At 50.2% G+C, this 16,105-nt stretch overlaps 1 protein-coding gene across 5 annotated transcripts in view; it reads left to right on the top strand.

Moving 5' to 3' along the window:
- ADCY5 (adenylate cyclase 5) overlaps positions 1-16,105 on the top strand; it is a 148,513-nt gene that overhangs the window by 78,490 nt on the left and 53,918 nt on the right. For all 5 annotated transcript variants that reach the window (XM_077118133.1, XM_077118129.1, XM_077118132.1 and 2 more), the window contains 2 exons: positions 7,144-7,293; positions 11,891-12,012. In XM_077118133.1, coding sequence (XP_076974248.1) covers positions 7,144-7,293; positions 11,891-12,012 — 272 coding nt within the window. The remainder of the gene's footprint in view (positions 1-7,143; positions 7,294-11,890; positions 12,013-16,105) is intronic.

Consider the following 16,105-nt stretch of genomic DNA (forward strand, 5'->3'; position numbering starts at 1 on the left):
ATGCAAAGAGAACAGCAGTGGTTGCTGTTCCGTCCTTGGCGTGGGTGAGTGGAGGCTCCAGAAGAGGTAGTAGGGTGGATTGGCAGCTGACTGATGCATCCCTTGGTGTAGGGGTCCCAACCAGGGGGGAGAGGGATTGTCAGAATTGGGGGAGGACATGAGTAGTTTGAAAAGTCTTTCTGGTAGGGTTGTCACATAAAATACTGGCCGCCTAGTTAAATTTAAATTTCAGATAAACAGAAAATAATTTGTTTGTATAAGTCTACCCTAAGTATTGCATGAGACATACTTATACTAAATAATTATGCATGGTTCATCTGAAATTCAAATTTACATGCATGCCCTGTTTTGTTTTGTTTTTTTAACCCCTAAATCTGGCTTTCTAGGGCATCCTGAAGTCCTCCCCTCCCCACCATCACACACACACTCCATGAACCACACTGCCTTTTAGGATAAAGGGGCAAGCTGAGTATAACAGAAGCCATGCAAAATAGTAGATTTCGCAGGGGTCTTTTGTCTTCCCCAGCCCTAGCCCCCATTTCATTTCTTTCTATTTCAAACCCATGCATTCTTTATTCTTCTTTGCCTCCAGCCTTTCCTAAGATTGGCAAGCAGCAAACATATTGCAGTGGGCCCAGGGAGCCCCCTTGGAAACTCGGAGAGGAGAGACAGAAACGATTGCAGTGTGTAAGCCAACTGCTTGGATTTCTTTCAGTCTTTGGCACACTGGGCAGTGTAACTGCACACCCGCGCCTCACATCAAAGCTGCAGCCTGCAGGCAGCCGGAGATTGGGTTTCAGAAGTGCTGGGTTTTAGAAATGCAGGTGGGGCATTGTGATTATTCATAGGCCTCTCCCCCAGGTCTTGACTTGGAGAATAGCATCCCAAACATTGCCCCGGTGGCCGCTGTCTCCCCATATGGCCCTAGGATCACCTGTTCCTAACCATTTGGACCAGAACCACTTGCAGGACTTATTTTAATAGCAGACCCCGAGGCTCGTCCCTGGGTTGAGGATTGCTGTACTGTCGGGACCCCCCTTAACTCCGCTTGGTGTAATGTGGGTACATCTTCCTCCTCCCCTTCTCTCTCTGTCTCAGGGAAAACCAACAAACCCTTAATTTGGTCCTATTTACCTGCTGTTGCAAAATCTCAGCATTGAATGATACCTGTTATTATTTACCAATTAAAGACAAGTTCTTTCCTTTTACTGCATCTGCCTTGATGGAGGCAAACAAAGGGGCTCGGTAGTTAATCATTGTTTCTGTTGGAGGAGAGAGCTGGTCAGCATTTAGATGCACCGTCCTTGTACTGGAGATGTGAGAGCTGTCAGCAGAATTCCATCAGATTTCACTGATGCCTCAGCCTCTGCACAGGGGCTTTAGCATCTGTTAATATTTGTGACACAAGATTTCTGCTTTTTGGCCAGTGGTCTGTGAGTATGAGTGTATATGAGAGTGAGAGAGATTGGCTTATTAATATTTTATTTTCTCACTCTCCAGCCCAATTTGCTGAAATCCCCCCTCCCAAGAGCCTTGCGAGACTCTTCTCTCAAGCCAACACCCTCTTGCGGCCCACCTGGCTTTGTGTTTAGTGAATGAGAGAGCTGAGCACCGAGGCTTCTTAAGCCTAGGGAAACCCTCGGACTCCTGTAGGGTTACGGCACAAGGTCTTACCTGGATCTGCGCGGTCTGTTACTATTGGCCTCGGGCTGCAGGAGAGGTCCGATTGCAGCAGGAGAGACCCAGGCAGTTAGTAGAGACCAGCAGCCAGCAGCAAGGAGATGGCAGTTACCTTCCAGATCTTGTCTCAAAATAGACTCTTTCCCAGAAGGAGGAAAGGCCACGCTTTACCTGTCTGGCTAGCCCCTCAGGTGCTCTCTCCTACTCCTTCCTGGGTCTTCCTCTTGTTCTTTTTATTAAGGTATAAAATTTACATGCAGTAAAATTTGCTCCTTTCAGTATACAGTTCTGCAGATTTTGACAAACGCGTATGTGTATATAATTTCCAGTACAATCAAGTTATGAGAGAACAACCCAAAAGATGCCGCCTCCCACTGATCCTTTGCGGTCCGCTCTCCCTGCCCCTGCCCCCTGGCAACCACGGATCTGCTTCCTGACCCTATAGGTTTGACTTTTCCAAAATGCCATGTACGTGGAACCGTATGTACAGCCTTTTGTGTCTGGCTTCTTTCACCTAGCACAGTGCGCCCGAGATTCTTGCACATCATTATCTATATAACCTGCTGGTTCCTTTTGTTTAGCTGAGTGGTAGTTGGTCGTTTGGACGCACCACCAGTTGAATGCCATTTGGGTTGTTTCCAGTTTTGGATGATTATGAATAAAACTGCCATAAACATTCACATACAGGTTTTTGTGTGAAAATAAACCTTCATCGCATTTCGTTTTAATATCTAGGAAGTGAGGTTACTGAGTCATATAGCAAGTATCTGTTTTACTTTATAAGAAGTTGCCAGACTGTTTTCCAAAGTCACTATACCAGTTTTTATTCTTACCAGCAAGATCTGAGAGTTCAAGTTGCTCCACATTCTCACTTGTACTAGATATTTTCAGTGCCTTTTCTTTTTAAATTTGAATTTAATTTAAATCATTTTAATAGGTATATGGTAATATCGCTCTTCTTTTGCTTTGCATTTCCTTGATGGCTCATGGTATTGAACATCTTTCTGTGTGCTTATTTGTCATCCTGACATCTTTTGTTTTTTTAATAAAATTTCTGTTCAAATCTTTTGCCCTTTTTAAAATGCTGGTGCTTGTATTTCTTATTTTTGAGTTTTGAGAGTTCTTTGTGTATCCTGGGTATAAGTCTTTTATCAGACAGGTAAGTGATTTGCAAATAATTTTTCTCATTCTGTGGCTTGGCTTTTCATTATCTTAATGGTGTCTCTTGAAGAGCAGAGGTTCTTAATTTTAATGAAGTCCAGTTTATCAATTTTTTTATTTTATGAATCATGCTTTTGGTGTGGTAGCTAAGAAATCTTTGCCGAACTCAAAGTCCTATGTTTTCTGAAAGTTTTGTGGCTTTAGGCTTTGCATTTAGACCTATTTAACCATTTTGAGTAGATTTTTGTACATTTGTGAAGTTCATTTTTATCGTATGGACAGCCAATTGTTCTAACACCATTTGTTGAAAAAAGAGTATCCTTTCACCACTTTATTCTCTTTTTACATTTGTCAAAAATCAAGCTGTGATAAATCATTTGCACATATTTTCTCCCATTCTGTGGGTTGTCTCTTCACTTTCTCCATGATGTCCTTTGAAGCACAAAAATTTTCAGTTTTGATGAGCTTCAATTTATCTATTTTTTTCTTTTGTCATTTCTGCTTTTGAAATGTAAGAAATCATATTTAAAAAACCACTGCCTAATCCAAAGTCATGAAAATTTATGCCTATGTTTTCTTCTAAGGATTTTATGGTTGTGTAATTTTTTTAAAAAATGGCTTTTACATTTAGGTCTCTGATCCATTTTGAGTTAATTTCTGTGAGCTAGGGGAGGGTGCAACGTCATTCCAGCACCATTTGTAGAACAGACTATTTTTCCCCCATTGGATTGCCTTGGTATTCTTGTCAAAAATCAATTGACCGTAACTGTAAGAGTTTATTTCTGCATTCTCAGTTCTTTTCCATTGATCTGTATTTCTATCTTTATGCAAATACTATACTGTCTTAATTCTCAAAATTGAGTGGTGTGAAGGTTCCAACTTGTTTCTTCTTTTTCAAAAATTTTTTGGCTATTCTAATTGCTTTGCCTTTCCATTTTCAACTTGTCAGTTTCTACAAAAAAGAAAATGCTGGTTGGATTTTATTGCAACTGTATTGCATTTATAAATCAGTTTGGGCGAGAATTGACATCAGTATTGAGTTTTCCAGTGCATAAAATGGTATACCTCTCATTTATTTTTTGGTTTCTTTCATCAGTGTTTTGAAGTTTTCAGGGAAAAGATTTTGCATATATTTTGCTAGATTTGTTCTTATGTAGTTAATGGGCTTTAGTGTAGTTGTAAATCGTACTTTAAAAAATTTCATTTCTAATCATTGCTAATATATAGAAATATAATTGTTTTTCATATTTTAATTTTGCATCCTATAACTTTGCTGAACTCATGCATTAATTCTGGTAGCTGTTTTGTAGATTCTCTGGGATTTTTTTTACATAGGCAGTCAATATCATCTGTAAATAAAGACGGTTTCATTTCTTTCTTTCCAATCTGTATGAATGCCTTTTATTTCTTTCTCTTGTCTTAACGCATTGTCTTAAGACCTTCAGTACAATGTTGAATAGGAGTGATGAGATAAACAGACAACCATTCTGTCATTTACCATTAAGTATGATGTTAACTATAGGTTTTTTGTATAGATCATTGATCAGGTTGAGGAACTTTGGTTCCATTCCTAGTTTGCTGAGAGTTTTGTTTTTATAGTCGTGAATTTTTGTTATCCTTTTCTAGTATCTATTGAAATGATTATTTTTTTCTTTTTTGGTCTATTACATTGATTACATTGATTTTCTAAGTTGAACCAGCTTTCTATTCCTGAGATAAACCCCACTTGGTCCTACTGTAACATCAGGATGCAACATCCTGCTGAGGCTAGTTTCTTCACAGTTTCTCCTGCCTCACTCAAAATTTTATCTTCTGGCACCTTCCTCTCTCCTTTCAAACAGGTCTCTTCCAACTTGAACATCCATCAAAATTCCCTGTAGTCTATACCTTCAGCCTCATTTCCTCATCTCTTTCTCTCTCCATACCCCCCTCTCAGTGGTCCCCAGTGTCTTCCCAGAGGCCTGTTCCCAGGATCTCTCCATATTCACTGCACGGGTTAGTGCAGCAGCCCACAGTTTATTTCTCCCTAGAGTTTCTCCTCCTCTGGTCTCTAGGCTCTGTCATGCCCAGCTTCCAACCTCCTGAAAGTCTTTGTCCTCTCATACTTTGGCCTTCTGTGATGGCTTGTGACCCATCTCCCACTCCCTGTAATTTGCCTTCCTATGAGTATTCCCCAAGCCATGTGCTCACCCTGCTACCCTTCGGTTCAGCAGTCCTTAGTGGTTCCTGTTGTCCAAGAATCATGCCTGGTCTTCTCAGCCTTTGATCTTGCTCCATCCTGCCTTTCCGGTTACCTGGTCTTGCTGTGCACTTGAGAATCAGAAAGCTTGGGGTATTTATTTAAGGGCCCAGAGTGCCCTGGGGACACAGGCCTCCCCATGACTCAACTCCTTAGCTGTTCTCTCCAGGGATGCCCTTTCCCCCGTCTACCTGCCTCACCAGGCAACTCCTAACTCAGAGGCCCAGCACACCCCGGCTAGACTGAAAGGTCTCTCGTCATGCCAGCACTACTCCCTGCCCAACCCCGGCCCCCACCCCAAGGGCTGTACTTCATACTGCTGCTTCTCCTTCTTTACGTCTTAACGTCTTATCTTCTCACCTGGGTTATAAATTTCTGCAGAGTGCAGCCTTCTTTTCTTGTTATAAATAGTCTGGGTTTTTCTATACCAGATGTTTATAGTTCCTAAATATTATTAAATGGTAAGGCTAGGATCCTGGGGTGGATGGGGTTGGGGTAGAAGGCCATAGGAGTAGGAGTCTCCAGGAGTTGCTGGCCAAGTTGGTGGGCCTGGTGATCTGTTTGCCCTTTTCCTGAAGACACATCCAGAAGGCATCTTGAGGTATCTCTGACATGCCAGGGTACTCAGGTCACCCTTCAGCCAGGGAACTGGAACTCACTGTGCAGCCAAGGAGAGGATGAGATTTTGAAATGAGAAGAGGGAGCAAGTCTCTTTGTATTCATCGAAGGGGGCAGAAGCGGTGGAGGCGATAACTAGGAAAAGACGGTGTCCGCATCCAGCATGGACCCCCGCGGCCTCTGGGCCCAGATGCTGGCTGAGGACCCGAGGCGAAGGTGAAGGCCTCCGGAGAGCCGGCGGGGAAAGGGCTTCAGGTAGAATGAATGAGTCAAGGACAGAACTTAGAGGCTTCAGAGACAAAAGGGCCCTCGAAGAAGGCTGTATGAGCCACCTTGTGAGTCGCTGCTGGGTGGGGAAATGGACAAGTGCCTTCCTCGTGCAGGGGACTCGGGACCAGCCCAGAGCAGCCGTGACTGAAGGCTCAGGGGCTGAGCTGGGCTCCCATTTTGGAGCTGGGAGAAGGACTTCAGATTTCGGAGGGAGTGTTTGCAGTGCAGGTCAGAGCCCCGGAGCATCTTTGCTTGGCTTCTGCTCCTGGATCAGAGCTCCCCAGGAGCTGTACCTGGCATTGACTAAACATCAGGTCTCTAGAATCTGAAATGTGCTATATAAATGAGCTTTTGTGGCTTGTCTTGTGTTGTATTGTGTTTCCCCTCACTTTTTTTCAGTAGCTACTCCTTTCTAAAGAATTCCAGCCTTGTCTCTGCTCGCTGGCGTAGCAGTGATATTTTTCCAAACACACAGAGGATGAGGGTGGAGTCCCGGGGAGATGGAGGATGCGCTCCAGCTGGTGTGGTGGGGCTGTCAGCGGGTCTCGGTGCTGCCACAGAGAGAGAGAATAGAAACCTAGGGAGAAAGGAAATGAGACCAGCTATGGGCCCGGGTCCTACTGGCCGGGCACCTTCTGCTTTCATTCCCAGTAGCGTTTAGCACAGAGCTGGCTGGCTGATTGGTGGCCAGCAAGTACCTGGTTTGCTGGTGCGGTTCTCTGGGGAAAATAAGCTAAGGCTTCTCTGTGGAAGGACAGCCGTTTGTCCTATGCTGGACTCTGTTATACTTTCAAAAAGTGAAATCCCTCCACTCCCATGGACTCTTCTTTGCTATTCCCCTGCAGCCCGCAACACACAAGCAGTTTTGACACGGCATCATCAATACTCATAGCCTTTCACTCTTTGGTACTCATGGACATACTCAGGATGATTATTCGGTGACTCAGTGTCCTTAGGGGTTGTACTCCACTCCAGCTTTGTGCTTTGAGGACATCAGAGAGCCCAACCCATTATGCTTGGCTACCTCTAGCAGACGGCTGTGTGTGCAGTGCAGCATTTGTTTGCTGACTACTCAGGGTGGGTTTGCGAAGCGGGGAGGCTGGGATTCTAGGAGGGTCCAGTGACAGGTAGCCGCTCCATTGATGAGCTCGGTTTGCTTGTCTCCGCCTCTGCAGCTTGTCTCCAACGTCCTTATTTTCTCCTGCACCAACATCGTGGGCGTCTGCACCCACTACCCAGCCGAGGTCTCCCAGAGACAGGCCTTCCAGGAGACCCGGGAGTGCATCCAGGCGCGGCTCCACTCGCAGCGGGAGAACCAGCAGCAGGTGAGTGAGGCTGCTCCCCACTTGCAGGCCGTCCTGCCCCAGCCCACTGCCCCAGCTGGGGGCTCTGCCTGTTGTGCTACCTCCAGCTGCACAGCCCCACCTCCCTGGAGAATGTTTCCCCTGGAGGGAGCCCAGCATTCCTGGCTCTGTGGGAATCCTCTTTGAGAGACTCTGGAGAGAGAGAGAGCTCTTCCCCTTCCCTTGTGCACAGCCTCTTCGCAGGGTGCCTGTGGTTTGCAAACAAGCCCGGCAGCCACGCCCCCTGGGAGCCTGGAAGGTGAAGCCTGAGCTGGTTTCTCCCTCCCTCCTGGGACCCACCCTGAGGGGAGGGTGAGTTGGAGGTGGGAGACCAGTCAACATTCCCAACTGGGGATTAAGGCGTTCCTTCAGAGTAGGGGTGAGCCAGGAAAGGAGACAGCATCCGAGAGTCCCTGCTGTACCCCACACCCCAGCTCACCCTCTGCAGAGTTCTGGGGTTTGGCTGATTGAGAGAAAAGGAGGCAGTCCCATCTCCCCCTGACCTCCTGCTCTGAGTGCTGGTGCTAGGAAGGTGGGCTGCTCACATAGGCCAGCAGAGTCCCACTGGGGCTCCTTTAGGGTTCTATTCTGTTCCCTGCCTGTCAGACTGACATCCTTGGGGGGATGGGGGCTGTTTGGGGGTTCAGTCCTGGGTCAGGCCTATCTCTTCCCCAGTGCATGGACACCAGTCGGGGGTCCTCGTAAGTCTGAGACAGGATGGAGCTGCCTGTGGAGACCTGGGAAAGAGAGGGGAAGGGTCAGGAGGGTCATAGGGTTCCCCCCAGACATGTGGTAACTGTGACTCCTATAAGAGAAACATCCTCCAAACCATACGGCCCTCCCTCCCCTCTTATGTCAGTGTGTCAAGGAGCTACAGACTCTGCGAAATCCTGCACAAACCCTGGTGGAGCCCTCCTATGTACCGAACGCTACATCAGCCCCCATGGCAGATAGGACTATAGGAGGCCTGCCCTTGAGAGCGGGAGCAGGGCGGCTGGTTCCCTGCGCCCTCCCTGCTGATGTGCAGTGCAAGCCACGGCCGCCCTGAACGCAGGGCACTTGTCCCACAGCACGTAGACGCCTCTGGCCCAGTCCGTGGGCATCCTAGGTGAGCTGCAGGGACACAGGCTGGTGGCATCCAGACAGAGGAGCAAGGGCGCACAGCTCTGAAACGTCTCTCCAGGCCCTCTGGCTTCCCTTCCGGCCCTGCTGCTGGGCTGCCGTGGGTCTTGCCAGGTTCTCCAGTTGGAGACCTGACCTGGCTTTCCCCTTTCACTCCTGGGCCCCATCTGGGCTCCTGGTTCAGCCTCTTGAATGAAAGCCTGTTCAGCCGGTATACCAAGGGCCCTTCCATGGGCTTTTCTTGCATAAGTTTACCCCACTTCTGGTATGCCACACGTGCCTCACCCCTTTGCCTCCAAATTTCTCAAAAGCCCTTAGCACCACAGTTCTGGGCCCAGCATCTCTCGGCTGGGAACAGGGCAGCATCCTTCACCCTCTATTTTAGGGAATGTCCCTTGTTACTTCTGGAGTTGATATCTCTGAGCCCCTTCCCTCCTTCACAAACATTAGCATTTCACAGCTAGCTCATCGCCATTTACTTCCTCTCCTCCTGGACAGGCTGTTCATTGCATCAACACTGTAGGGATTTGGAGAGAATATATTTTTGCCATACCATGTTCAGGGCCACAAGTACTAAGGAGGGAAGACCACCCTCTTCAGCTGTTCTCCTCACCCCCCTCAGAGCCCAACAATCCTGGGGTCCCCTTCCTGGCCTCTGCAGAAAGAGCAGCTCATGGGATCCCTGGATGAAGCTTCTTGCGTGGTGAGGGGACTGAGTCCTGCTCTCCCAGCTGCCCCCTGCCCGCTCCTCCCGACGCTCAGCTCCAGAAACAGTTATGGATTCAGGAAGGCCCCCCATGCCTCACGCAATGGGTAGCAGACTCTCTCCCAGTCGTCCTACATTTTCACAGAATTCTTTAGTTCATGCTTCTATCAGCATAGCTGTTTACCGAGAGTTCAGTAAATATGTGATGGCTATCAACGGCCATGTTTACTGACGTCTGGGAAGACCAGACAGACCCACAGAGAACAGCATCCTTCACTAGTTTACCAGTGTTTCCTGAGCATAAGCCTCTGGGCTGTGGAATTGAACAAGACCCAGCCATCCTCCAAGGAAGCCTCCCATTGGACACAGTAACAGAAGATGCAGTTAACAGGCCTTTGGGGTACAGGTGGTCAGGGCCCTGCCGGAGGCCTGGGGTGCCAGGGGACACTGGCAGCCAGAGCTGCGACCTCCCCCTGGACCAGATCCCCCAAGGAGAGGGAGGTACACATGAAGGAGGATTAGGAGTGATGTGTCAAGATGTCAAAGATGCCTGGCAAGGAACACGTATGTGCAAAGGCAAGAGAAAACACTGGAAGTTTGGGAGACTTCCCTTGGTTCACGATATTTGGAGTAAAGTATAGATTGCAATTCAGGAGGTGCTGGGAGAGGAGTGTGGCAGGGTCGGGAGGGTCACGCTGGGGTGGGTGCTGATATTGGAAGCTTCCAGAGGCATGGAAGGATTTTAAGCAGGGCAGTGATGTGGCCAGGCCTGTGTTTTAGAAAGGTCACTCCGCTGGCCTTCAGCAAGTGGAGAATGAATCAGAGGCAGCCAGCGCGGAGACAGGAAACCGATTCCTCATCCCCCAGGCAGAACCTGAAGGTGACCAGGACCTGCTAGAGGCTGTGGGAGTCAGAGCAATGGATGGATTTGAGAGCATCACAGACCAGCCTCATGGGGGGCTGCAGGAGCCCCAGGGAGAGGGTCGGTAGGGCATGCTTCCCGGAGAAGGTGCTTTGCAGATGACTGAGGCTGGGGCAGTGGGAGGGGGCTTCAGCAATGAGAAAACGACAACCAGGCCCAGGTGGGTGGGAGTGTGCCGGGAAGGGGGCAGGTGGAGCCAGGGCATCGGGTTGCGTGGGAAATAAGGTCATGTGGTCAGTGAGACCCAGGGAACCTCGAGCAGAGGCATGACATGACCAAAGCATTTTCCAAAGCATTTTCCTGGAGAGATCCGGCCCCTACAGGTAGCAAGGAGGGCCAAGGGGAGGCAGTCTGGCCGGGGCATGTGGCCGGAATCAGAGTCAAAAAGCAGTGGAGGTGCATGAGGAACAGAAAGGACACATCTGGAAGCTGATTTGAAAGCAGCAGGACCTCATCAGTGTGGGGCAGGGCTGGGGCTGAGGGAGAAGAACGAGTCTCAGAAGGAAAGTTCTGACAAGTAGTAGCAGTTCAAGGGCAAGGTCTTGCCCTCGGTGATCAGGAGGGTGGGGGTGTCGAGGGTGTCGAGGGCAGAGGACTTAGGGAATGAGATTAGGGCAAGGTGAGCGTGGTTTGAGGAGTGATGTCGAGGTGGTGGGCGAGGGGAGAGTCAAGAGACCCGCCCAGGAGGTGGCGGTGGAGAGCTTGGGAGTGGATTTGCTCCCAGAGAGCAAGAGTGGCCCAAAGGGGGACAGGGTGGGGGTGGGGGTGGGGACGGTGCTCTCTTTTGGAACCACATGGGGGAAGTGGAACCAGAAGAGGAGGCGAGGAGGCAGAAGCAGAATATTGGTGCCCTGTGAGGGGCGGCCCAGCACCCCCAGTGCAGAGCAAAGGACAAGGGGGATGAGGAGGGTGGAGGCAGCCAGAATGGAAGGCTGGAGGCAACAGAGGCCAGCAAAACGTGGTGTGGAGAGTGGGCTGCAAAGGGTAGGGGTGGAGGCTGCCTCACTAGGAGGGGGCTGGGCACCTTGAAGCAGAGCAGGCCGTGGGGAGAGAACCCAGAAAGGAGGCCATGTCCAGACCCCAGAAGTCCCCTCCCCTCACCCCACTTCTCTCCCACCTCCCCTTTGGCCCATTTTAACATGTTCTCTCGGGTCCTGAGTCGGCTTGCTTTCCCTCTCTCCTGGGGTGCTGCCCCTGCGTGGAGCTGGAGCATCCTCCTCCCTGCAGCACCCTCCTCCCTGCAGCACCCTCCTCCTGCAGCACCCTCCTCCCTGCCTCCTCCTTCTGGCCTCCATGGAGACTTCTTTGGCCCCTCTGGCTCTCCCCCATGAGCCTGGGTGCTATGTGACAGCCGCATATCTGTCTCGTTCATGCTTATAACCCTGGCGCCAGCATGATATGCAGACCATAGTAGGTGCTCAGTAAACATCTGATGACGGACTGAACGAATGTCATTCAGGATTCTCACCTGAGGGGCTCGCCACCTGCAGCTTCTCTGGGAGCGCTTTCCCCACGCTGTGTGGCTGCGGGCTAGGCCCGGCGACCTCGGGGTGTCCGGGGGACGGCCCACCAGGATGTCTTGCCACCACTGCCTCGACATGACACCCTGAGCCAGGCTCACCCTGCCCTGTTTTCCTTTCCGAGCGTCTCCGCCTTTGCCCCTGACACTCCCATTCTCCTGATCACCAAGGTCAAGACCTTGCCCAGGTCTCAGGAGAGCCTAAGAGGTTTCCCAGGCCCTGTGGCTGGGGACAGAGGTGCCAGGGAGGCGAAGGGACTGCTGGGCAGGTGCAGGGAGCCCTGACGAAAGCATCTGCTTTCCTCCCCAGGAGCGGCTCTTGCTGTCTGTCCTTCCTCGTCATGTTGCCATGGAGATGAAAGCAGATATCAACGCCAAGCAGGAGGATATGATGTTCCATAAGATTTACATCCAGAAGCATGACAACGTGAGGTAGGGGTGAGGCTGGGGTGGGGGGACGGGGTGGGAGGGAAATGAAAAGAGATCCACGCGGGGTCCCTACTCCCTCCCGTTAAGTGGGTGGGCTGGCGGCGTTGGCGCACGTGTTGCCTGCAGCACTCTGCCCTGGCCCCTCACGGTCAGGTGAGTGAATTATCATTGTGTCCTGTTTAACTTTTTTGGGGTGGGAGGAGACTGAAGGGAGAGGATATGGAAGGAAGGAGGAGAAAGGAGGAGGCCACAACACTGGCTATTTGGGGAACCTCCTTGTCTGACAAGGGCGACAGAAAGCGGACACTTGGGTCCCAAATGTCACCGTCATCATCACCATCCCAGTCTTCATCACCGTGTAGCAGCTTCCATGCCTTCCACACCAGTGTGTGCCGGGGACTGTACTAGGCATTGCTCCTGTTATCACTAGAGTCCCCCGACAACCTTATGAGGTGGCATCTTCATTAGCACCCCCAGTTTATAGGTCAAGCTTGGAACAGATAAATCCACTGCCCAAGGTCACCCAGCCAGGAACAGCAAAGCTTCTGTGCACCCACTTCTGTCTGCTCCAAAGCCCATGTTCCTTTTACTGCATGTTGCTGCCTCCCTAGACTAAAGCCGCTGACAGCAGGGATGTGCAAACAGATGTAGATTAATAGAGTGCAAAATCTGCTTATGAGCTCCGCGGGGCCTTGGAGCGAGACTGTGGCCTGCACCCCGCCCGGCTTCCCGGAGAGCCGGCTAATCCTCCCAGATGCACAGAGAAGGAGCCACTGTGTTCGCCTTCCAGAGAGTGACTTTCTCTCTGGGCCACTTTTCCTGAGACCCGTGAGCCCTCTAAGAATGGTATGAAGGGAACCTTTTGGAGGCTTGGGCTGAATTTTCGATGAAGGGATTAAAGGAAATAATGTAAATGAGGATGTTCTGTAAAGCTAAACATCACACACACACACACATATTCGAGGGGAGGCAGATGGTGCCTGGATGGCAAAGTTGTGTGTTCTGGGATCCGACGTTTGTTGGTTCTGCTTGTATGACCTCCATCCGTTCCCCAAACAGAGATGCTAAACCTTCTGGGTGACAGGTCCCCTTTGGGTCTCATCAGAAAAACATACCTCTACAGCACACGTGTCCTGAATTTGAGGGGCCTCCCAACTCCCCTGAACCCCACCCCCACCCCCGTGCTCCGACTGTCAGGCAGGGTGACCGGGGCTAAGCTGTGTGCTGTGAAGGCAGCAGCAGCCTCAGTTTCCCAGGAAGAAAGTGGCTCTGCGCCCGGGAAGTGTGTGGAAGAGGGTCTGCGGGCAGCAAGCTCAGGCACAAAAGTGAAGTCTGTGACTTACCTTCTGGGCTTGAACCCTTTCAGATAGTGTCAGTGCGTGTTTCTCCTCATGCACACCTCTGTCCTCGCGTGGTGGAGTAATCCTGAGTAATAATAGTTAAGGCTTATATCCAGCTCATTTTAACCCAGGCCCTGTTCTAAGTGCTTTCACATAGGTATTTGTCAGATTCCCTCAACAAAACTAAGAGGTTGGTGCCATTATTATCCCCATTTTACAGATGAGGAAACTGAGGCACAGAGATTACATAACTTGTTAAAGATCCCACAGCTGGGTAAGTGGGAGAACTGCCCCCAGGTGTCTTCTTGGTCAGAGTTTTTTGGTTATTTATACATGCAGGAGAAAGGAGTGTTTATTTTTATGTAATTTTTACTTTTTAGGGCTCTGTGGGGAGGGCCAAGAGAAGACTCAAAGGAGAGGGAGGAGAGGGGTTTGGCTTCTAGCATGTGTGACTGTGTGTGTTTGGGCAGCCACCAGAGGCCTCTCCTGACTGATGGCAAGCCCGGAAATCTGGCGTCTCCACATTAGGACATCTAAAGAAACAGCCTTCCCTATTAGAACAAATCCCAGAAATTCAAATTTCAGGTGAGAAAGGGTGATCTGCTGAGTGGTTCCAACACATATGACCCTTGAGTTCCTCTTCCAGATTTTTCTTTCTTGGTCCTTTCATCACCATCTTGCTGATACTGACATTGTCCTAAGCAGAATGTGGACAAAATGTTCTTTCCTTGATTGCTCTTAGCACAGCAGAGCTTTCAGCATATTTCACTAAAGTATAAAGAAAATCTCAAAAGTTCACCGCTCAGGGACAGCCCAGCATTGAAGGCATAGGTTCTCCACCTGCCTGACTGCCGCTCTTCCCAGGCAGCTGAGAGCCCTGCCCCTGGAGCATCTGGCCACCACTGCATCTCGGCTCCATGCCACACTCTCCCATCCTCTCTCCTTTCCCATTTGGTGGGCGCTGTCTTCTTTCCTGTTCCACGGTTGGTTGCTGGCTCTTGGGGACCCCAGGCCTCCAGCAAGGGGGGTTTGGTGAGAGGGGCTGGCCCAGGCCTCTTCCACGGTGGTCACCATAGGAATGAGCCACCCTCAGGGGAAGCAGTGACTTTGGGTTGATAAAAGCACAGTGCTGTCTTCACAGAGTGGCCTGAGCACCCACGTGGCAAGAATCAGACTCCAACCAGAGGGGGTATTTCTGTTCTAGGATGTGCTCAGGATCAATGACAGCAAATCACAAAAGAGATGAAAGGAGAGAAAAGCCAAGATGGAATGATTTTCCTGGGGACCGAGGTAACTCCCACTCTGAAAACACTAGGATCATGGTGGCTGGTGCACATCAGAGGCTTGCCTCAAGTAGTCCCATGCCCATATCCTGCTGGGGGCTCTTTCCCTGCTCCATTAATGGTACTGGGTACAGCTGCTGATGGCAACAGATTGCCTGCTCTGGTCTCTATTTTGTGGTTGAACCTTTGACTGGGGTAGGGGTTGAGTAGCTGGGTGACAGCCAGTGTAGAAACACGTTTTGGGACTGGCTCATAGAAAGCCAGTGGGGCGCCATAGTTAGTCCTGGGCTCTGGGATTAGTCATCCTTGCATGTTGTCCCAGCTCTGTCATTTTTGGCTGTGTGACCCAGGCAAAATAGAGGCATTGAACCACTCTGAACCTCAGTTTCTTCATCTGTATAATAGGATAGGAGTATTACTGAGTAAAATTGTAAAGAGTAGATAGAATAATGTGGGAAAAGTCCTTAGCGCAATGTCTGGCACATAACAAGTGTTCAGTAACTGGGAGCTGCTATTATTGTTGTTATCTGGTTTGTTTTATGATTATTATCACACCCATATTGACACGAAAGGCCTGGGGATTCTGTAGCTGGAGAATGGAAGGGTGATGAGTCACATTCATCAGCTCTGTATAGAGTTGTAATATTTAGAGAAGGTGATAACATGCTGTTCTCTAGCCCCGCTGAGAGCAAGGCCACAAGAAAAATATATCAGCTTCTCTGTGTGTCAGATTGGGCCTGGATCAAGGAAGAAGAAACTGATGGGATGGGGGTGGGGGTTGGCCTGGGCAGAGAGGATGACAGGCGGGTGCTCACCACTCCTTGGGACCTCAATCTCCTCTGTTCCCGAGGAGAATTGTCATACAAGAAATGATTCCTGGGGCACCAGCCAGTGACTGGCGGAGGAGCCTTCAGATCTATTGATGCTGAGCAACCTGCTGGCTATGGGTTGAGGCAGGCCAAAAGCCAGGAACCCCTGGAGGACCCCAGAAGCATCTCCTGTGTAAAATATGGTGACAGATGGAAATGCTTCCGGCCCCTCTGGCAGGACAGGCAGACTGCTCCAAGCTGGGGTCTGTCGCCAGGATGTCAGACCTGTAGCTCCCTACCCTAGCAGATGCATGCTGCACCCCAGATGTGTGCCCCTCCCCCGATGCATGCCCCTCCTCCGGCCAGCAGTGCCCCTGCAGATGGGAGTTGTGAAGTCCTCACTCGTAGAATGTGGACCTCCAGGACATGCCAGCAGAGGCTGCTCCGCGGTGGGGCTCCTGCTGCTCTACTTTGGGAGCATCACGCTCAGTCAGCCTCAGAGGGGTTGGAGGAGAGGGGCAGTCAGAGAAGACACTACAGGGGAAGGCACGTCCTCATGAGTCACAGTAAAGGTCCAGACACGACAGAACTCAGGCAGCACTGGGTTATGATTGCCAAGAGGTTGATTGTCATGACGGGGAGCGAGATGCGTGTCCCTGCTGAG

Source organism: Tamandua tetradactyla, chromosome 10 (genome assembly GCF_023851605.1).
Source record: "Tamandua tetradactyla isolate mTamTet1 chromosome 10, mTamTet1.pri, whole genome shotgun sequence".
In the NCBI taxonomy this organism is placed as follows: Eukaryota; Metazoa; Chordata; class Mammalia; order Pilosa; family Myrmecophagidae; genus Tamandua; species Tamandua tetradactyla.